Consider the following 23,447-nt stretch of genomic DNA (forward strand, 5'->3'; position numbering starts at 1 on the left):
GTAGCCGGTAATTTTGTAGTAGTAAAAACATTCCTGAAATTACGAGTACAAGATGAGTATAGGTTTTCTTTCTCGTTAAGTGCAAAATTATATACGATGTAGAAAAGTTAAATATATGTATATATAGGTAGATATATTTTCAAAGCATGCGCGAAGAAGTTTACCCACTTGGAAAAGAGGGTCGTTTAATATGTTGTGGTATCTGGTGCGAGATGCGAATGAGTTCACTAGCTAGTGTATAACTGTTTTAAACGCAGACCCCGAGAAAACAGAGACTATAAGGCCGCTGAAGCTTGGATTCACTGTCGTGTTTTCAAGTGTGAAAACTGGGTAATTTAAAAAAAGAAAACGATGAAACAATAAATTTACTGGCAGAATGAGAAGTAATTGAGCTTTTATCCCGATACGTTATTATTTATACTAAAAATTATTTTTCATAACTTGATTGAAAAATAAAAATGGTAACACTTACTACATTTCTACTTGAATTCATTCATCAAAAATTAAATTTTTTATTCAAATGTTAAGCTCGTGAATGGTTAAAATAAAAATTTATATGCCGAAAATGGAAAAGGATGAGCCAGTTGAATGATACATTGGAATAGATTTCTGTAAAATAAAAAAATAAACTTACCTTCATGATCATAAGCTCACATTGTTCTCTTGATGACTTGAAATAAAAGAATTATAAATATTAATATTCACTAACATCACCCACGTTTTGTTCTCCAGTTCATAAAAATATTTAATTCAAACTAACACTTGGTTAAAATTGTTTTAATTGTTCGGAAAAAATTCAATGTTAGTGGTATCGAGTATTGTGAAATAATGTTGAAAATTTCACAGGTACATTAGTGTAAATCCATTGAGCATCATTATTATTTTTTGTTAATTTCGAAATGTTTACAAGTCAAATGTTTACGGAAATAGTAAAAAAAGTATATAATTTAACTATTATTAATGGATTTATGTGCAACGTATAAAATAAAGAGTGTGAAAACACTTGTTACAATATTTGCACTGTTAAACAAATGTTTTTCGATATATACTTCAATAAATGTTGCGGATGAATGTGAGGCCACGGCCCGGCAACCCCCTACTGGCTCCCAAATGCCAGCTGGCTCCAAAGCTCTCTAGTATTCTCTCCAGTTTGTCCTCCCGCGCAGACTCTTCTCAACGCGACCGATGACGCCGCACTACTCTTTCTACAAACCTGGATAGAAAAGCATGCGAACGTTAGAAAGAGAATGATAAAGATCAAACATTCGTTGGCAATAGTGTAACGATTGCTAAGAAGGAATTTTCTGTGATGCTACGTGATAAGATCGCAGTCCTGGCCAAATTTTAATACATAAAAAGATGCTGGAAAAACCAACGCGTAAATTTATTTTCTAAATCCATTCTAACAAGTTATTTCGATTCATACAACTAAAAAATACTTTTCTTTTTTAACTGACAATTGAATTTAGGAGTTTTAAAGTATCTTCAATCAAAATAAAAATCTTTTATCGATTTCGAATTCTCATAACTTGGACGCAAATCAGCGTAGAAAATGTTATTGAATCTTCTCAGAGTCACCAAAAGTATAATCCTCAAAAAGCACTCAGATTTTTTTACTCGACTATTTTGATAGTTTTTATTGAAGTGAATGGGATATATTAAATTTGTTGAATTCCTTTGTAACTGCGAATATTTTACTCAAAAGAATAACACGTAGTTTAAGTATATTCGAGTCATCTTAACGAGCAGACTTGTGGTTTTATATTGATTTTTTTATGAAAGATTTCATGAGTTGTTACAATTATGTCAGACTTTCAATGTCTTATAAAATGCCTCTAGCAAGTTTTTAAATGTAAAAGTGTATAAAAGAATATTGTTTATAATTTCTTTTCCATGAAAAAGTTCGAAAGCTCAAGTTTATTATCTATTTAAAGTTCGAAAACTTCAACTGTAATTAACATGAATCAAAAACCATAAAGTTTTGATGGAAAAGAAGCGTCAAAAGCTTTACAAGTTTTTACTCTCATAACACTACTTTAATATTTATGAAAATATTGAGACCTTTATTTGCAAAATATTTGAGTAGAAAGTTGTTAAATATTTTTGTGTATTTTATAATTAGTAAAACTTAGAAATAAATGGTACAGTAAAATTAAGTTCTTTATCTGCAATATCGAGAATAAAGTACATCGGAATAACTTGACTGCAAATTAAAATGACTCGACATAAAATTTTTTATGTTTTACTTAATAACCCGGTAGACGTAGATAATCAAAAAGGAAATTGTCTATGAAATGACTGTTCAACTAATGTGATGACATATAATAATGAAAAATATTTCCATAAAATCGTTTTATCCACGTTCTTTATTTATTCAGATAATTCTTAAATTATCCATTTCCAAACATAATCAATAATTTCTCTCAAAAGTGTAATCGACTATTCTTAATATAATCAAAAATTTATGATCGTTAACATAATTATTATTACCATTAGTCAACAACATTCATGACTAATTTGCTCGAATTCGCATCACTAAGCTGCAGGCAAGGTGAATTATTTTAATTGTAGCTTTTGTTCAAAAAGCTCATTGTCGACGATTGTACAAAATATTCTGTTCACAAAATTCATCTGGAATTATTCAAATAATTATCATAAAGATCAAGCTTGTAATTGTTATCATCATTTCAAACTAAAATATGTGTTGTAATATTTGATTCAATTTTTACAATAATTATTTCTAATGAATTAAAATTGAATAATTGCAGGATTATTTTCGCATTATGGAAGGTGAAATAGAAGTGAAAATGGAGGCGAAAATTAAAAAACACATCAGTAGCTGTTAAAATTAATTGTCTATATGTAGTTCATGTATAAGTTAGTCTTTTATCCATGGTGGATAAATTATTTTTCCAAGAAATTAAAATGTCGGGACCATAAAGTATGAACCGTTGATTCGTCGTAGCTACTCATTTATTCCATTAATGTTGCGTGGTTTTCCTTTACTGCAACGTATTACCGCAGCGAATTCATAAACCAACGTTATGAATAAATAAAATGTTAAATATTACTACCATCTCTCTACAATTTTGTCATTCGTTTATACATTTTTGTCAGGTTTTTTTAATATGAATTATTTATCATCGATGAAGCTTTAAAAATCCACCTTCCTATCCTTCATATTCTGGATATTTCAACTTTTTTTTTATTTTTGATGCACAATTTTCTGTCCAATGAAATTGGAATGTAGAAAATTATTTCGATTGAATAATTTTTACTTATTAATAGCGTCAATAAATAATAGCGTTGTTTCAAATTATTTATATCAGAAAATCAGATGATTTTTGTTTAAGGTTAGCTAACAAGTTCATAAGAAAGATTGCAGAGAATTGAACCCTGGGGTGAAATAAATTCTGTTGATCATTTCCATGCAATTATGTACTAAAGTATGCAAAAAAATCTAATAATCTCGAACATCATGATGATAATGACAAAGTAAATATTTCATGACAGCTACTTTTTATTACAAAAAAAAAAGTTTTTTTATCTTCCAACAGCTTTTTTTTAACAAATTGTTGTGTACCGTAATTTTTTGTCATGTCATAAAAAACATCAGAAAAGTAATTTTATATTAATTAACGATAATTATATAAATTATTATTAAAAAAAAAAGAATGTAGATATTTTATCTGGCACTAAATTTCATTAACCCACTTCCTTCAGTTTTCCTGAGGGTCTTCAAATTCATTAGAAGAATTAATCGATCTCTTCTAAGAAATTTTTATTTCATTCTTATTATTGAATAAAACAAAATAGAAATAAAGTTGTAATAGTTTATAATTCTTTATTAAGTATTAAATATTAATAAACCATAATGTAAATTAAGAAATTTCATTACTATAAATATTCACTAGAAAACTTTTCCTGCTTCTTGTTCTGAAGTACTAAACATTTCGCTAACTTCCTTAAATAATTGATTAATTAGATCTTCTCAACCATTAATATTAAATAATTTACGTAAACAAACTTTTCATAAGTTAAATTTTTAAAAAATTTATCACTACTGCATTTTGTTATTTCTGTCTGTTATTGTCTCTGTATACCTGAAAAATCCATGGTACTTTTATTGAAAAGATTTTCCTGCACAAAAGAACAAAGTTTCGAACAAGTACCATTTTCTATTAATGATATCATACATCAAGAATTGAATGAACATCTGAAGATTTATTCTAAAAACTTGGTCTGCAAATTAGTAAGATGCTATTAATTTGTGGTATATTGAAAAAGAATGATGTTGTAAAGTATAATCTGTAAAAGAATCTTGAGATAATGATGGTAACGAAATTATGCAAAATATCAACAGTACGCGATAGAATTAGAGATTTAAATGATGAATTTTTAAAATTATTTATTCAACTTCATGGCATTTTAATTGAAGTTAATAGACATTTACAAGTGCGCTACAAATATTTTTCAATCGATTTCATCTAATTAATTAAATAATAATGCATAAAATTAATCAAAAGTGTGTGTAGTATTAACTGTGTGGATTAATAAGAACAGAGATATAGGAGAGAAAGCTTCATAAAAAATAAGAAAGGGAAAATACGTAGAAAAAGATACAAAAAATATCCAGAGAAAGGAAGCAAAGGCGTCTGAAGCTTGCCCTCTCTTTCGTACAAGTCAACAAGAGTCAGTGAATGCCTTGAATCTATACTCAAGTACTTCAGTGGTTCGTTAGAACTCAATCTGGCGCCTGGTGTTCGTTAGAGTATGTTTTTCATTTTATTTTCTCAACATCTGCAAATTGTTGATAATCGTGTATTTGCCAGTTGAAAATATACCATTCAATTAAATGCTCATTAAAGTGTATTAACCTAGAGAATCACTAGTATTCATATTTCATGATAGAGAACGATAGTCCATTTATGCTGCCGTCCGTTCAATTAATCGGTAGGAAGTAATTTGTTTGACCAAGACGTTGCCGCACTAAGCACGATTGGTTGTTGTCAACCGATCAATCTATCTATACCTTCTGACAACAAAGGGTGCTTGAAAATAGACAGAGACGAGAGGGAGATAGAAATCGGAATTGTTGCAAACATTGAAAACTATTATCAAGTGCAAGAGTCCTGGTGTGTTATTCTCGATATTTCGTTATGTTTACAATAAAATTTTCATGCTCAATTAAATCGAAATATTTTCCCACAGATGAAAGAAAATAAAAACAAAAATAAACTCATTCGATCGGCACTTTTTTAATTTTTGCTCGTGAAAAAAAAAAATTGACTCATCAATTTATCTTTCTGTCAGTTTTCAAATCCGATTCCGCTTTTACCAATTTTTCTTGTGATGTTGTAAAAACATTTAAAATTCAAATGACATTTTGATATTTGTGTTTGATTAAATCCATTATGATAGATTTTTCAAGAAAAAATTCCAAATGAAATACAATAAAAAGTTTACGGAGTTTTTTTTTCAGTGTATAAAATGCTGAGGAACTTTTGTGAAAAGGTTACATGTACATATATATATCTTATGTATCGTATAATGCGTTTGAAGAATATTGAAAGTGTTGTATAGAAATAATAAAAAAAAAAAAGTAAAATACATATGACCTGCTAGTTACCATAAAATCTATAGACAAACCTGGTGGAAAAAGGGAAAATAAAAAAGGAAAACAAGAGTTAGAAGAAACAGAGCGTAAAGCTATAGACCAGTGGGATTCAACTTTACACGAACTTTGGAACATGGTGAGTAGCAAGAAAGAGATGGCCAAAGTTATCAGGGGACAGCTACGAACCGTAGACTTGGCGAAACGTGTTCTCAAGAAATACCTTTTATTTCATTTCATCATGCTTCTTTTTACTTGTCCATGTTGGTGTGAGACGAAAGATATTCCGCCTGTCCTCATGAAAGTTGCAAACAGAAAGCTCTATAGATATATTTTACACTGCACAAAGCTTTTTTTTCACTTTCATCTATATGCGATTGTGATTGAGTGTATTAGACTTTTGAATCTGGCTGTTGAGGAAGTTTCCCAGTTTTAATGTTCATTGATGTTGTTAATTTAATGATGTAAATATATTCTACTTGTACTTGCAGTATTCTGTACCATTGAGGGCTTCTCTTGTCTTTAGATCCTATAGAAAGCAAGGTCTGAGCCTTCTCATGTGTTAACAGGAGATCCACAATCGAATTTCATGAATGTTTGTTAGGTAATTTCATGTGGGCGAATCTGTAATTGAGTTGGACTGTAAAGTCAACGAAGGAGAATTGAATTGAAATAATAGGCAATTGGAAGCGCCAGTCAAAATTTATTGATAATCAATTCGTAATGTTCCTATTAATTATTCATGGAAGAAAGAAAGAAAGTTGCAGTAATATTCAGCATTTACTTTTTTAAATTCATGTAAATTATCATATATTATTTCTTGCTTCCTATTCTCTCTAACTATTATCAAATATTTACAAAAAATATACTCAAATATTGATCCGAATAATTAGAATAAATTAAAAAATTATTGAAAAATAGTTTACTTCATTTCTTAAACGTTTTTCTAGGATAAAGATGGTAACATGAACATAAATTTCAATCTCAAAAAATTCTTTTCTGACACAAGACTTGAAAAGTATTTGTAGATGAAATAGTTGTGCCTTTTAGTCCCAATTACTGCTTTGTTAAAACAAAAATGATGTAAATAAACGTAACAATTTTATTTTGGGTATTTTCTTTGTATTATAATGACTTTTCTTGTAAATAGGTGCACACTTCATGTTTAGAATATTGTCAGAATGTAGTATAAATGAAATTAACTTTTTAAGAAACTCTCTACACATTTTTCCATTCTCACTCTATGTAAAAATATTTGCTTTAATAACCAAGCAAAAATTATTCACATGTGTTATGTCGTTTTTTATAATTATGCATTGCATATACTATGAACAAACAACATGAGTAGAATATAAATAGTATGAAACACATAATTGTAGTAAAATTTATTTTTAGAATCATCTCTCTTGGATGATACATTATTTTAAAATTATAATAATTCATTACTCAATTAATTTTATTAGTTAGTCTCAAGATCCCTTAATTTATTTTCAATGTAAAACGAATTATGGTCATTTTAATCGTTATTTAGGTCAATAGTCCTTGATAGGAATTCTTATTTGTTCTTCTTAAGAAGAGAAAGGAGTAGATTATTCACATCGACAAGTCCTCGAATTAATGAGCTCAATTTCTAGATATACAATCCAATTTCTCAAATTTCTTAATCATACTTAAATTTTTTTCTCTTTTATCGTGAATTATTATTCGTTTTGTGTGACATGTGTATGAGCTTCTTATGAAATTCTTGAAGAATATGAGGTAATATTCCGGAATATGATCCTTTTTCGTTCGTCGATCGATTTAAATGGAATATGCTCGAGAATGAATAATACCTCTTTCAATATATACTATAGAAAGTAATTATTTTTCAAGTAATGTTAAAGTTATTTGTACCTACGAATGAAAAAATATCAAATTGATTGAATAATTTTGAGTTCCGTTTTAAAGAATCCATGTATTATTATTTTTTATTTGATTAATTACTAAAATATTTCAAAGAAATCGGACACATTTCAACAAGAATACTTCCACATTTTTATGAGAAAATTTTATATAATTTCCTTTTCGATAGAAAAAAAATCGTAAAATTTTATTATCGTATTAATTGGAGTACGTACTTGTGACTAAAATAATTAATGAATTTACTAAAGCACTTGCATTTTTCTTCCAATCTCAATTAAAAATTATTGGATTTACTTAACTCAACTCTATTTTTTATCTCTTTTGATGTTATCTTATTATTTTATAAAATCTAAGCGAATAGAGTAATTGGATAAATACATCTTTTTCGAAATAATGCTTTTTCTCTTCAGATGCAATTTAATAAACTTTTGATTTAATTGATAAAATAATATTTTATCCTAAAAATTAAATTTTTGTTTATAATCACAAACACCTGGAGGCTTTTCTTAAGATAAACTATTCATCTTCTTCTACAAAACGTTTTTTTCTTAACTAAGTAAATATTTAACAATCATCACAAATAATTAATTAACAACCAAATAACTAATTTACAGCCCAACTTTGTTTTACATTTACACAAAAAATTTTTTTTTTATAATTAATTAATTTTTCTTATTAAAAAAATATTAATTTATAATTAATTAGTTAGGTCAATAATTAATTAGATTTATTAATCGATAACTTCCAGTTAAAAAATTTTGTCTGTGCGTAAATTAGTTCCGTTAGTTTGATATGTCTGTCGACATTCAAGGTCAAAAGGAAATAATTATGATATCGATTGTTAAAAAGACTGAAATAACGAGTTGTACAAGTATTGGGCGAACATAGGAGCTGTCAAGTAGCGCAGGTGTTCACCTGAGGCCTTATAAACATTTCTCGCTTGCTACTTTCATTTATTCTAGTATCTTATCGTCGTTCCTTGGAAAATTTCTCAACAATTTTTTCATCTCACTCAACCGATCTTACTTATACACAAGTGTCTAAGTTATAACTCCTCTTGGCCATTAGCTTTCGATACCACCGGTCTTAAATCTTGGCTTCAGGTGAGCAAACAGGTGCATTTGATCAGGAAATTAGGCTTCAGGAAAGATATTTAACGATCGTATTTCTGATTCATCGACACTTTAACTCAACAGCAGTGTTAAAAGCGTGTCATTTTAGCAACAGATATTGACTGTTGAATGTTGGATGGTAATTATTGCAGGTTTTTTTAAATTAAAAATATAAAAATTGCTAAATATTTTTGAATAAACATATTTATCGATACCGATTTTTCTAAATGTGTTCAGTTTTGTAAAAGTAGACGATCTTCCATATCACCTGTTGTCCTGATCAGACGCACCTGTTTGCGCACCTGAATAACCTCAATCGGGCGTTTATCTGCGCACGAGTGGTAGCACACTCTACCTCCTTTTACTTTTGCTACTCTGGTATAAGTATACGAATTTTATTTTAACTCTTCCAAATCTATCAGCCTACTCTTTCCATGGACCAAAAACTTGAAATTAGATTCACCAAACTTTGCCGAATTTTTACACATTTATACATTTTATGTCTTACTATAAATAAATTAATTCTTTTTCTTAATAACTTTATATCAAGAATCGAACGAAACTTTTGGAATATTTTTTTCCACAAAATATAATCAATTACCAATTCAATAAAATTTTCACAAATTATAGTTTTTTGCTCCAATTTTAGCATAAATTGAGTGCATTTTCTTCAATTATCTGATATATATTCAGAAAGAACAGCATTATTGATTCTTAAAAAGTGAAAAAGTGTTTAAATATTTCAATCTCAAGATTTCTTTATATTCCAAATTTGTTATGACCTTTTTTAGAGTCAATAACGGAATATTCGTGAGTTTTACTGAATTCTCCTATTTCAAGCTTTCATACCAATATCGGTTTCAGGTAAATCAGTCGTTTCCGCAGGCCAGGAGAACATCATGTTGTTGGACGTACAGGTTGCATGAATAAACCAGGTAAACAGTTACGTGCAGCTGACGTTGTCTATATGCCAGGTATAATGCATTACGTATACTCTGTAGCACACTTGCCTACAGCTATAGGTATACATGCTGCAATGACCTTGATGCAGCTGTTCAACAGAGATACTATGCCTGTTATGTGCCTTTGACATAGAATCTTTCAATTAAAAGACTAAAAATTTATCTATCATTTTTGCACTTTTAACATCAATTATGTGTTTATTCTTTTTTAGAGTAGATAAAAAAGATTCAATCGATAGGAAAATTAAAATTGATTTTCATTGATGAATCAAATGAATAAGAATGATTAATAGAACACATCTTCGACTGTTTGTTAGCCTGTTACATGATTCAGACAATTATACTAATTATAAAAAGAATCTCATATCGTCAGACTGGTTTCTCCAGTTTTATTGTAAATTACTTCCTGACACTAGGACTTACATCCTCAGAGTATTCATGCTATCCTGCTCGCCCACGCTCGGAGAATTCACCTGAAAAGGAAATTTCTCCCACAGCGGCATTTGTATGTTTTTGGAATGTGTGTGTAACCGTTGTATCTACGTTTTTTTATCGAGTGTGGAATGATGCTCGAGGGAATAACGAGACTTCTTTTTATTGGAATACATGTCGAATTATTCACTTCATAATGCATTTTATTATGCTTGCTGGAAACGACGTTTTTTTTTACAAAATCAAAGAAAAAAAGTTGAATGAAATGAATTGAATTTTTTGTTTCAATTTCATTTTGTGCATGAAAATTATTTATTATTTTGAATTACTAGTAAACCACAAAATTACTCAATGAATTTTTTCTCCATTCTTTTAATTTATTAAAATAATAATTAAAATTCACTGTTGATGACCAAATTATACCAATGTTCTTCGTGACTCTTTTTTTAAATATCGACTTTTTTCACTCAATAAACTCAGCATATTTAATTAATTCTTTTAAAAAATAACTTTTGATTGATGGAGTACTTTTTTTCTACATAAATAACGATTCTTTTATTTATTGTGAAAAGTTTCAAATTGAACGTAATTAAAAATAGATCAGCTGATGGAAGAGAAAACAACTTTAGTCAACGAGAGTAAAAATTTTATTGTATTTACACAAAAGTAGATAGTTTTCATGGAAATGAAGTAAATGTTACGTTAAAATTTATACAAGTTATTTCGATAAAATTATGTTAAGCTAATTATGAGAACAATAGAAGAGGGTAGTTAGAAAGGAAATGTAACAATATTATTTCTGATTCCCTGATAAAACAGTACCAATAACCAGCGGCTCTGCGCACCTCAGTTGCAAAAGGTCGTTGCGTATGCAATTACGGATGCTCTGTATGATTTATTACTTGATGCTATCAAATATGAATTAAGATTGCCGTAGAATCATATTCATGTATTCACAATTAACTGTTAATACATTCAATTTTCATTTAATTATAAGATAAAATAACACGAGATAATTGCATTTAAAATCATCAATTGTTTATTGAAAATATTACATGCTAATAATGCTATGTTACTTTTAAATAATCTTTTTTTATTCTCAATTATTTTTCTTTTTAATTCATCATAACAGGATTCATTATTTTTTTAAAACGCTTAAAAACCATTAATTTATTAATAAAGCGCCAATAAAAAGAATAAAATTATTACATTTTTCACTACGTTGGGAAATATAATCTTGTTTAATTTAAAAATTCATGTCATATTTCCCATCATCAGATTAAAACCACAAATATTTAAATGTACTTAACAATTTCATTACTTGTTGATTCATAATAATAGTACAAATATTTCAAATTTTCTTTCTAATTAAAAAAAAAAAACAAAATTCTTGTCCAATTCTATTTACTCTTTTTTGTATCAATCCAGAAATTAGAGTGCAAAATAAAAGAAAAGATTATTTCATTGTTACCCTCATGTTCATTGCATGTTGACGGTTGAAGTTACTCTGTACGATACAACAACGCAGTAATACAAAAACTCCTCCGATCTTTCTTAATCCCTTAATTACCAGACATTTTTATCAAAAATAATTCAGAGTTATTCTAAATAATTATGAAAATAAACAATTAATAATTTATTCAATAAATGATTTCATTATTTAAATTAATGAATGGTTGGTTAATCAAACATTTGCTGAAATAGTCTGTAAACAGTATTGAATACCATGATCTAGCAACCATCAATTACCTTAATAAACATATTAAATGATTATTTGATTCATGGAATTACAAAATATATTAAAATATTCATTCATTAAATTTTCGAAACTCAATCAGTTTAATTAATCAGACTTAAAATACATCAGATTTAGAATAAGCTCTTCATCTGGCCATTATTTAACCTTTTAAATATTTCAAAATTACATAAAATACTAATTAGCAAAATTTAAATTTTTAAACTTGCGAAATGGATTGAAAAAAGGTTATATTGAGAAGATAATTAAATGTTGTATTAAAAGATCAAGGTGAAGTAAAACGAAATACTTATGTCAGCGAGTATTTCAGAAGTATAAAATTGATTCTCTTGAAATTTGCCCTGTAGTTACGTGAAATTATACCAATTACCTGGGCCGGTTCTGTTAAGTGACTGAACTTTAGTCCTTCTCATTCGGCTGATTTCCTGGCATTGAGAGACGCAATCTTCTACCTGGCTCAACGCCTACACTTTAAATCCTTTTCTCTCTGACACGTTCAAGTTTTTACTTTATTTTCTTAAAAATTACGTTATACTATCTTACTTCATCTAAATAAAATTGAGTTTCTATATTTGATGATCAACTTTAACAACGTAATTTTACTTTACCATCTTCTTTATTAGCCTCCAAAAGGTAACTTGATGATAAAATAAAAAACGAAGAAAAAATATTATTCATTTCTTGCAGAGTAGTTGGTGTAATTTCCCTTCCATAGAGGTCATTAATAGAAGTGAAGGAAAAATTATTGCAAAAATGAATTGTAGAAACTAACATTTCTCTTTATTATTAACTAGAAATATAAAAACAGTCATCTGACACAACATATGCCATTGTTATCTAACAAGTTAGCAGCTTTGATTACTCGTGGAATTGTACATTTTTTCAGATATGATGATAAATGAAGGCTGTCAAGAAGATCAATAAAAGGAAATCATTTTATCTTCATCAACTTCTTTTTTTCCTGTATTATTTATTATCAAAATAAATATTCATTAATATCAATTAATATTCTACAGGAGAAAGCAATTACAAAAAATCGAAATTGTTTCTGAATGATTTTAGGATGGAAAAAAAACTTGCAATTACGTCAGTGTGGTCATGATTCGATCATCAATTGTTTATTCCGTTGAACTATTCCCAAACCAGGTAGACATGGAAATTAATGAATAATTGATTAATTAACCGAACTATTTTAGAAATACTTTGTTTTATCAACGATTTTTTTACCACTGAAATGACACCAAACAATTACTTGTAATTCGATTTGAAATAGAAACTGGAATCATTGGAATTTTATTGAATATTTTCTGTAGTTATCTTAAAAAAATTTTTAAAACCACGTTTTATTTTGTAAACTTGATCAAATATTTTTCTTAAATAACGCGAGGAGAGAAAATAATAAATTTGAATAAAATTTCTTAAAAAAATGATAAAAAGAAGAAAGGTTTGAATGATTGTTTCATGTAATAAATGACATAAGCGTTGAAATTTCAACGATTCGAATGATGACACTCTTGTCATGATGATCGATGTCGACGTAGCGTGAGCACGCTCGATAATTTGTCTGTGGTTGAATGGTACGGTGATAACCCTCGATATTCCTATTATATTCCAGCGAAAATCTGCACCAGTAGGATAATCCTCTATCTGATTGGAAATACCGACAATACCTCCGGAAACGTATCTTCATGCTTCTATAGAATTATTTTGGCAATGCGGACATCGAAAGTCCATTTTATTTATGAACTTGATTGAATTAACATTAATTGATAATTTATACCATTATTACATAGTTCATTTCTCATCGGAAATTTCAACCGAATTACATGTAGAATAGAGTGAAGTTATTTCGTGTAATCGCCACAATTGATAATTATTTTTGCTGTTATAATTTATTGCTTTTTCATGTCTTTTTATTAGAAGATAAATAATACATAGGATTAGGGAAAAAATGAAATATTTTTCTTTCGGTTTTTTAATTTTTTTCAACGACATAACTGATAAAATTACACTACTTTCCGGTATATTTTTTCTTTCGTTTAAATGGCTAGCATTTTTAGAATTAACTTTTCATACTTTTTTTGTAAAAAATTTCACGCTTTACACAAAAAGGTCGGATGTATTTTCGTTATATCTATCATCGTTTCCGCTTCGTAATCCATGAAAGTCCAAACGAGAGAGTCTCACTAGCAATGATACCATCTCTCTCATTTGATACTTCTATTTATGACGATTTCATGAGCATCGTGTTAATATTCAACTTGATTTTTTTTTTTTTGATAATAATTATTCATCAAAATCAAAAATAAGTTTTCCTTTAATTTTTTCATCGAATTAGTTTAAACAAAATACATTCAAATAAATAAAACTATTTCAACTGTTTTTATTTTTAATAATTATGAAATTTTTTGTTAATTATAACAAATCGCTGAATAATTACAATCAAAATCATATCTCCGGTTCCATCGGAAATTAATTAATCCATATCATTATTCTATTATGGTATTTAATATCATTATAATTAAAAAAAAAAAAAAGATATAGATATAGATCAATCATAAATAATGATAAAAAAACACCAATTGATAAATTCTCTTTTTATCGCACCGTTTTCGAGGGGAAAAGATAACTCTTTGAAATGAATTTTTAATTTTAGCGAGTGCCAATGATAAGATTTTATCAATAATATGTTATTGAAAAACAATTCTGATCATTATCTATTCCATAGAAATTTTCCATCTCGTCATATTTTTAGTTTTTACATGCATTTAAATATATCGATTTAAAAAAAAAAATTATTTTCGAAACACTTTATCAAAAACATAGGGAATCATGTTTAAATATCGTCCCAGGTATTTGGTATAGAGTATTTTTTGATCGGCTTGGTGCTGTCAAGCATTTCAATCTCACGGACGATGCGGCTTGCGGTCATTACTCTACGATTTTGGCAAATCTCGTTTCACGGTCAGTCGCTTTATCGATCTCCTATCGAAACTTGTATCATTTGATAAGCAGAAATTTCAAAAAAGGGATCAGGAAGTTCAAAATTAGAGGAATCCCTTGGAAAATCCATTAGAAGAAGAAAATTCTCAAAATGTATTATTAAAATACAACGAAAACAGATGATGCTCTATAGTAAAAGTTGAGAGGGAAATAAATCTATGTATAAACTGAGAAAGGAACAATATTTGAGTTGAAATGCAATGTTAACCAGCTCGACTTTCTCTTTCTCTACACCATTCGCGTCTCAGGGTTTTACAAAGACCGATGACACTCGTAAGAAAAACGAATGATTTTCCAGGAGATACATCTCCGCAAAAGCGAATATTCCGTTAAGGGAAGAAGCGAAATAAAAACATTAAGAAAGGAGAAAAAATGACAGAGATATGAAAGGGAAAAATGAAGCATTTCTATCGCTGAGAAAAGGTAGAAAACCATAGGAACAACGATAGTAAAAGAAAAAGATTTGTGGAGCTAATTTCCACGACTCCAGTTCTCTTCTTCTGCAGTCTATCCCTGTCACACTCACTCAAGTGATAATTAAGACTCCAGTCTTCCCTTTCCCTTGTCTCTCCAGCTCTCATCTACTCGTCTACATCTCTGTCTAGCTAGATGAAGATTTCTGAAGAAAATGTCGCCTCGAGTTGTCGACCACTACCTTTGCACCAAGAAAAGAAAGCTATGATTAAAATTTTTTCTGTTACTAAACTCACACAGAAAAACTAATTTATTTTATACATGGCTTAAGTTTTATCGATTTATTTCATTACATTTATACTTATTATTTGTTTTTTCAAGGACTAAGATATTTTTTACAATCATTTTTAAACGTGGCGCTTTTTGGAAGATTTAAAACAATATCATTAATATGTATTAGAATATTTTTTTACTCAAAGTTTAAACATCGAAAGAATTATTACTGTAACTTTTTGTTCTCCAGCTCAAAAAGATCCTTTAAATTTCACTGCAATAATTATTTATTTAATTAACTCGGTCAACACACAATATTTTAATGTGAATATTTATCACATTTTTGAAGAGATAATAATTAACTACTTAATAAAAAAAATTTAATTATGGAATGTTCATTGTTGGAAATGAACTATATGAAGAGATATAAGTTTAAACAGTGAAGCTTTTTAATTAAAAATCCAAGTCAATAATGAAATACACCTGCTTTAGTGAGATGAATTTCTTAATAGTGAAATACTAGAGAATAAAACGAGGATGATATTAAATAACATATCTCATCTCGACAAATGACAAATTGGCTCATGAACCGTGTCCTCACTCAGGAACATTATTAGACAATATTAATGGCAACTTGTCCATTTGTTCCTTAGCTTTTACAACTCCTTTATGAAGCGAAGTATCAAACTAGCTCTTGAAAATAAAGTAAATCAAATACAAAGCATTGCTTTGTTGTTGTACAAATATAAATTCCTTCATAAAGGACAATAACCAATTCGCTTTAAATTCCATGCATCACTTGGATACTCTATCGTTTTTGTGTCTCTAATAAAGGTGTACGTAGTTGACAAGAAATGATTATTATCTTGAAATTTCTTTTTCGATATCTTGAGAAAGGAAGACACATCTTTTGAGGATTCTTTTGAATTATTCAGGAGCATGAAGTTTTTCTAATAGTTTTTAGTATTAAAAGTAAAAAAAAATGAATGGAAATGGAGAATTTTTTTTCCAATTCAGTTCACAAGAGGAGATTAAAAACAATTTACAGAGCCAATCAGTCTTGTTCTGTTGTAATGTAATTTTTGAAGAAAAATCTCCGCGTAATTTTTCAAATTGCATTCGTGAGCTTACAGTTTAAACTTCAATTTTTTTCATCAACATTTCATGCTACAATTTTTTCTCTCGTAATTGAGCGATAAAACTGAAAAGATTTTAGTTTGAAACCAAGATAATTCAGTAAAATAAAATCGATACACATTTTCAATAAAAATGATTTTTACATTTAGTGTATGTGCTTTTAAGTTCAATCATGAAAATTATTCTGAAATTTTTCGGGAAAATAAAAATAATAATTTTTCCACTATTCCAGATGGGAGGAAGAATTAAATTCCAGTCAATAATTTGGGTATCATTGCTCATGATAGGAGACGTAATAACACAATACAGAAATATCAGTAAGTACAAATTAAATATTGATTTTTATTAAAATTGAAAAATTACAAAATAAATTATTGTTCTACTTAAATCTAATTTCATAAATATATTTGAATAAATTACTCAATTTAGAATAAAAAAATAATTCAGTTAAAAAGTTCTACTTTGAATCTTATTCAAAGTTCTCTAACGTAATTTCAACTCGAATAATCATGAGGAAACTTAGCGATTCTGTATAATCAAGAGTAATAAATCAATTATTCGTGATATATTTTATTAAATAGAATATTTATGATTTTGGGTGTTATATGTCAGAATACTAATGAATATTTCTTGCACTTGAGAAATAAAATTTTCGTGATGGAAAGAAGTTGATAAATTCTTTGTTCGTCATTCGACTAGTAAACTTTTACGAGAAGGTGAATTTTGGTCTTCTAACAGAGACCACATACGAGATACGAGCATGGAATTTACCCTTAAAGCTCAAAGGCATTTCTTTAGCTATATCTAGCGTGTATAGAACGCAAGAAATGTCGAGTGGATCGAGAAGACGAGGGTTAAAATACACCACAAAATTGAAAGGCTCAACATTGCTACTATCCAACCTTTCACACAGGATTTCCTTTTGCGTTTAGAAAAAGTATATTAAAATATCGTTTATTACTCACTTCACTTAACAAACTAATCTCTAGTTTATTAAAAAAAACTCTATTTATTATAATTGTCTCCGGAAGTAAATATAATTTACGGTTGAAATAATTATATTAAATATTACAGTTGAATAAAAGCGTCATGTCGTGAGGTACAACCTTTTTTTTTCAACGTTGACAACTTTTTTTTTAGTATTTTCTCATAAATATTTATACTATAGAATTTTCTTATCTATCTAACTTTCACATAAATATCGGAAAATACTTCTTGGGATAAATGAGATTTCGTAAAAAATCGCACATAGATATGTAATAAAATGTCTACGTTTACTCAAAATTTCACTAAATTTATTATTAGACATTAACTGAAAAATTGTGACAAAAAAGAAAATATCTTCTTATGAAATCATCAATTTTACAAATATTTTTATTTCATTATTAATTTAACGGTATCTGCTTATCAAAAGTAGTTAAGTAGTAGTATTTACTCTATCAAACGAAGTTAGAATAAGATAACTTGAATTTTATATAAAATTATTTATTTTTAATTTTTCAATGTATTTTAAAAAATAACATAATAAATAACCGTGAGAATATTTTTTTATATTATCAATTTTTCAAAGCTATCTTCTATTAAAAAAATATATCAGCTTTCCAAACTAGATTTACATCATCAGCTTCATATTTTTTTTAGTTATTTGAGTAAAAATTGTCATAGGATATTCCTGAAAAAGGAAATTAAAACTCAAGGATAAAATTACACAAATAATTAAAAATTTTATTGCAGTTTTACTCAAGAATGTGAAAAGTTTTCCAACAGAAATGAATTCTTATTCTTTATTATTAAAAGAACATCTTTGAAAACGAATTTTACTCAAATCCCAAGTATATAGAACATTATAAGTAGACCAAAGTACGTTATCAATGGATAGCACATTGCTCTTCAAAACATGTCAATTTTTATGTCATCAAGTCGTGGTGTTATTAAACTTCAACTCCTCTTTTCTTTTACCACACTATCATTTTTGTCGACTTATCGATTCATGTATATTTTTTTCTAATTTTGAACTTACTTGTTTAGACACTAATGGCATTATCATAGGGTAAAGTGAACTCATCTGAAACACATTATAGATAAAGATATCAATAGCTTAGCTTATATATTGCCAAGAAAATGGGACTCTGGTGTTTAATATCTAAACGACCTACATTTTCGAAAGTTAAAAATTATTCTGAAAAAAAATTATTATTTCAACTAGCTTGTAACTTATTAGCATAATAAAATAACTATTGTTTATAGCAGAGACAAGACATTAATTGAATTAAACAAATGAAATAATTAGATAGGTAACTTAGAAAGAGATGTATATAATTTGCAATTGTACACCAGTGTTACTCTCCAATGTGATGAAATGTATAAAATTTTCATGCTAAGCACATTCATCCTGCTAATACAAGTTTCGAGCAGTGCAGTTTCATCTCATTACAGTAATTTTATGTTATCATGTAATCCTTGTTAAATTAATGAATTACTCGTGTCTGCAACTCGATTCTCTTTAAATAAATTCCAAAAAACTGGATAGTACCACAATAATATATTTGGGCCATTTTTTGTGGTGGATTATTTAAGCTTTCATTTAATGGTACTCACTGGCTTTTTTTACTCTTCACTATCTACGAATATGTCCAGCATTTAAATTAAGCGGTAATACATTTTCTCAAAAATTCGCAATGTAATCAGTTCTATAAACTTGGCAAATTCATTTATGTACGATTACTAGAATTTTATTGCAATCCATTTATTTTAGCTTACAATAATCCTCACTTATTTGACCAATAACTAGTGAAAAAAATTATATAAAAAAATATATTTTTGAATTTTATGATCTGGTTATTCAAAAATAAATTGTCAATCTAATAAAATATAATAGTAAAAAAATAGGATAAACTAAATTTCGATTTAATTTCATTTTAATTCATCACTGACATTGCTCAGTTGTCAACTTATGAGAAGTAAAACCTTTCAAATCTGATTATAAACAACTCATTAATAACTGAATTTATATGATATTTTTGCTAAAAAATTATTCTACAGGAATATTATTTTCATTCCAATTTTGATAGGGAAGAATATACAGATGAAACTAGTTCAGATTTTATACTTGCCATTTATTTTCCATCGTTCTTATTGTAATTGAATGTGAGACGTGATTTACATCAGACAATAGTAAGGAGGCTACAAATTCTCCTATGTGGCAAACTTATTATTGCAGTAGCATAATACAGATATTTATCAAAGTCTACAGGTATTGTATGCAAATAGTTGATCGTTTTATCACAAATATATAGGTCTTGTCTGGTTTCATTATTTGCGATCGTATCGAGGTGAAGGATATTCTGTCAATGATTTGAAATTAAACAGTTGTTTTAATTTCTTTATTACTCTCCTCAATCATTTCTTATTAAACTATTCTCACATTCTATGAAAAACTTTTAAAGTTTTATCGTTAATTAAATAAAAAGAAGACACGTCTTAAATTTAATTAAAAATGTAAGAATGTACTTGACGTATAATCTCAGTATATCTTCATATTGAAAATGACTAGAGAACGTTTATTATTTTTATTTTTACGTTAGAGATTCACAGTTTAACTCTAACATATAGATTAAAACCATAATAAAAAGATATTTCTTTACAAGCAAGAATTTCTTTAGTGTTTCTCGTTTCTTTTTCATAGCTTATGTGTCACTTGCACAGAGAGATCTTCTCTCACAGAGGGATCTCATATAAAAATGCTTGAGGGAGTAGCGGGTCTGTGGAACCAGATACGAGTCGCTTGTATGTAGTATATTATATGTATATTATTGTGGAAAAGCAAACATTGTAATGAACATATACCTGTGAATCTAGATAATAATTATCCACCACGTGATTTCGTAATTTGCAACTTTGAAAAAGTCTACTCCTATGTCGCCTATTTTTCTCTTTCAAAGAATTATTATTTTTTTTACCACAAAAACTTTTCATAACATTATGAGTAGATAGTAAGCTGCAAAAATATCAGATTTTTCCCAGTTCGAGAGAATTATAATTTTTTTAATTAAACAATCATTCGTGGATACCTGTAATACAAATGTTTTTCCAACGATAAAACAGTATATTCATTTCTACATAAAATATTAAACGTAGTAGTTCTTCACGCTTGTTTTCTCATTAAATAAAAATAATTTTCAGGTAAAATAGTGGTTGGGAGCGAATAATTTTAGAAAAATAGGATTTTAAATGTCTATGAGTTTTAGAGCTATGACATTTCTGAAAATTACTGGAGGAGAATTTCGATCGCGGCCATTAAATTTACACAGACCACAAAACATTGACAATTTTAATGTCCTATATAAAATAGGGGCAATTAGGATTTACTATAGTTACTAAAAAACTTGGTGAATTAACTTAACTGAGGCGAAGTATTTTTTAAATCAATTAAAATGAACAAAAACTAACTTTTGTTTCAATTAATTCAAACTAAATTGAAAAATTTTTTCATTATGTTTTAACTTGTATAAATTATTTCACGAGAGCTGTTTCACTTCATAGATACCTCTACATTCTCTTGAAGCATAGAGCTCTCTGCTAACCCATGTATTATCCTGACTTTTGTATCAAGGATATTGCAAAGCAGCATCTTGATCAATCTGTACACAAACATGCAATATGATATTAAAAAATAGGAAGTAATTAATTATAACCAGTAAAAATATCTTTACAATTAATAATATTGTAGCGAGATGAAAGTTAGCTATAAAAATGAAGGATAATATAATTTTTCAACTGCTGCACAAAAATGGAGACGTAATTATTTAAAAATTTACAGTGAAGTATTAGATTCCATATAAATGGATGGAAGAGTCATTTTGTAGAAGTTGAGTCATTTTAGAGTTACCTGTAGCTTCCTCATATAGCTATTTACAATCTCTCCTACACTCGGGTAATTCCAGAGTGTTCTCTCGCAAATCTGATTTTCCAGTTGGCCTGGGGCGAGTTTAGTTCATGAAAAGTGGCATCTATGGAGGAGGTCACTAGATTAAATCACCAAGTATCATTTCGCTAAGGTTTTAAGGTAGTAGCAGCTATATGATAACATCAAGACTACTTTTTACAGTCATAAAATCATTTATATTCATCAATGAAAGGTCTAAGCTTTCTTAGACCCTACTTGACTTTAATATTTACTGATAGTAGAGTCCTTGGGATCCTGTAGTATTTTTCTATAATATAATTCCATACATATAATTATTCAGCTATGAATAATGTATGGAATGATATAATGTACTCACTTTTTATATGTACTTAATAGTTATGAATATATTGGGCTTTTTAAAATCAAAGAGGTAAAATTTTGCACTTGTTTATTTTTTTATGCAAATTTAATTGAGTTGAACGTGTTTGAAATTCAAATTACTACAAGATTAATTAAGAAACATGATGGTTTCTAATTTACTTCTTTTAGAAGAATAAGTTTTGACTCATTTCATTATATCAGACCATTCATACTATCTGGTTCCTTTTGAAACTCATTCAATCTAACCTGGTTCTCTATTAGTTTCCTTCAGAATTAGAACAATTGAAACAATTCACTTCTCACAATTTTATGATGGGAATTTTGTAGATGCTTGAAAATGATATTTTAGTGAGTGGAAAGATGAATGCATTTGAAAAATCATCAAAAGCAATTAAATTTCGAGTAGCAAGTACTTATGATATCGCACAAATACTCAATATTTCTCATTGTTTGACTCTAGAATAGTTGATATTGACATTTATCTTCTACTAATGCTGACAACACTCGGATAATCCTTAACGTCCAATACAAACTACAAATAGAATAAAATATCTGTCTTTATCATAAACTCTCTTCCAAATCCCGTGAGCATACGACTACAAAGCACACTCTGAACAAGATGTGTTTAGAGAAAATCGCGTATATCCTAAATAAATGATATATTGGCTCCTAAATTTTTTTCCACTCAGTTAGTTTCAGAAAAATATGTGAGGAAAATGCCAATATCATATGAAACGAAATATATAGAATCCATGCTATTGTTTCAAAAATAAAGTATTGAGATGACAAGAGATTTATCGTATGATAGTAGAATAGCCGTTGGAAGATTTTGTAGTGAAATAAATTGTATATGCATCAACGAGTAACTTTTTTTTTTCTTCCACTCAACAAAAAAAACATGTCAACAAATATGTTACTAAATTTCCTGCTTTTTTGCGAATTTTTACTTTTTACTATTTTAGTGATATCTGCGGTATTGATTGAAATCTAATGGTTGATCCGGATCGGATGATTCAACGCAAAAATTTAAATTGGAAGGAGAATGCATTTTTTAATGTCAGTGAGCTATTTTTCAAGGCAATTTGAGAAATGGTGAATTCAACTGCATCTTTAGTTTCTCGAGATCTTCCCATTCACTTAGTCTAGTGTTCAAATGGAATTCAAAACGAATTCCAAGTCATGTTAAGAGATGTAAAGTCTTTGCAAATTATGTAAAAAAATTTTTACTCATGGTAATGACGTTGATAAAGAATGTTTAATCGAAAAGTGATGGTGGAAATTTCGAGTACAAAATTCTCTTGGTCAGAATTTATTCATCTGTTTTATTAACTCCCAGGGTGATTAAAAACTTGCAAACTTCTGAATTGGTCTAATAATAATATTTGTTGTCGGTTATTGATTGGCTATGCGTCAGAAGATTTTTTTCTCCAAAGATTCTAAATTTTTTTTCATATGTAGACTGTAGGGTGACCATCGGTTGAACTCTAGGGAAATAAATATGCATCAACGAGTGACAATTTTTTCTCTCTTCAAAAAATATGTCAACGTATATCAA

The 23,447-nt window shown here is 28.2% G+C and overlaps 2 protein-coding genes across 3 annotated transcripts in view; one reads left to right on the plus strand and one right to left on the minus strand.

Moving 5' to 3' along the window:
- The window catches only part of LOC118069845 (dipeptidase 1-like), a 42,767-nt gene extending 41,684 nt beyond the window's left edge, over window positions 1-1,083 (minus strand). Inside the window, exons 1-2 of the mRNA XM_035088188.1 lie at window positions 1,050-1,083; window positions 635-670 (exon numbers count right to left, since the gene is read on the minus strand). Of these exons, the coding sequence (XP_034944079.1) occupies window positions 635-646 (12 nt within the window). The 5' untranslated portion in view covers window positions 647-670; window positions 1,050-1,083. The remainder of the gene's footprint in view (window positions 1-634; window positions 671-1,049) is intronic.
- The window catches only part of LOC118069846 (uncharacterized), an 88,469-nt gene that overhangs the window by 40,711 nt on the left and 24,311 nt on the right, over window positions 1-23,447 (plus strand). For both annotated transcript variants that reach the window (XM_035088189.1, XM_035088190.1), the window contains one exon: window positions 16,838-16,922. In XM_035088189.1, coding sequence (XP_034944080.1) covers window positions 16,838-16,922 — 85 coding nt within the window. The remainder of the gene's footprint in view (window positions 1-16,837; window positions 16,923-23,447) is intronic.

This window comes from Chelonus insularis, unplaced genomic scaffold (assembly GCF_013357705.1).
Source record: "Chelonus insularis isolate UGA/USDA-ARS -01 unplaced genomic scaffold, ASM1335770v1 contig_44_pilon, whole genome shotgun sequence".
NCBI lineage: Eukaryota > Metazoa > Arthropoda > Insecta > Hymenoptera > Braconidae > Chelonus > Chelonus insularis.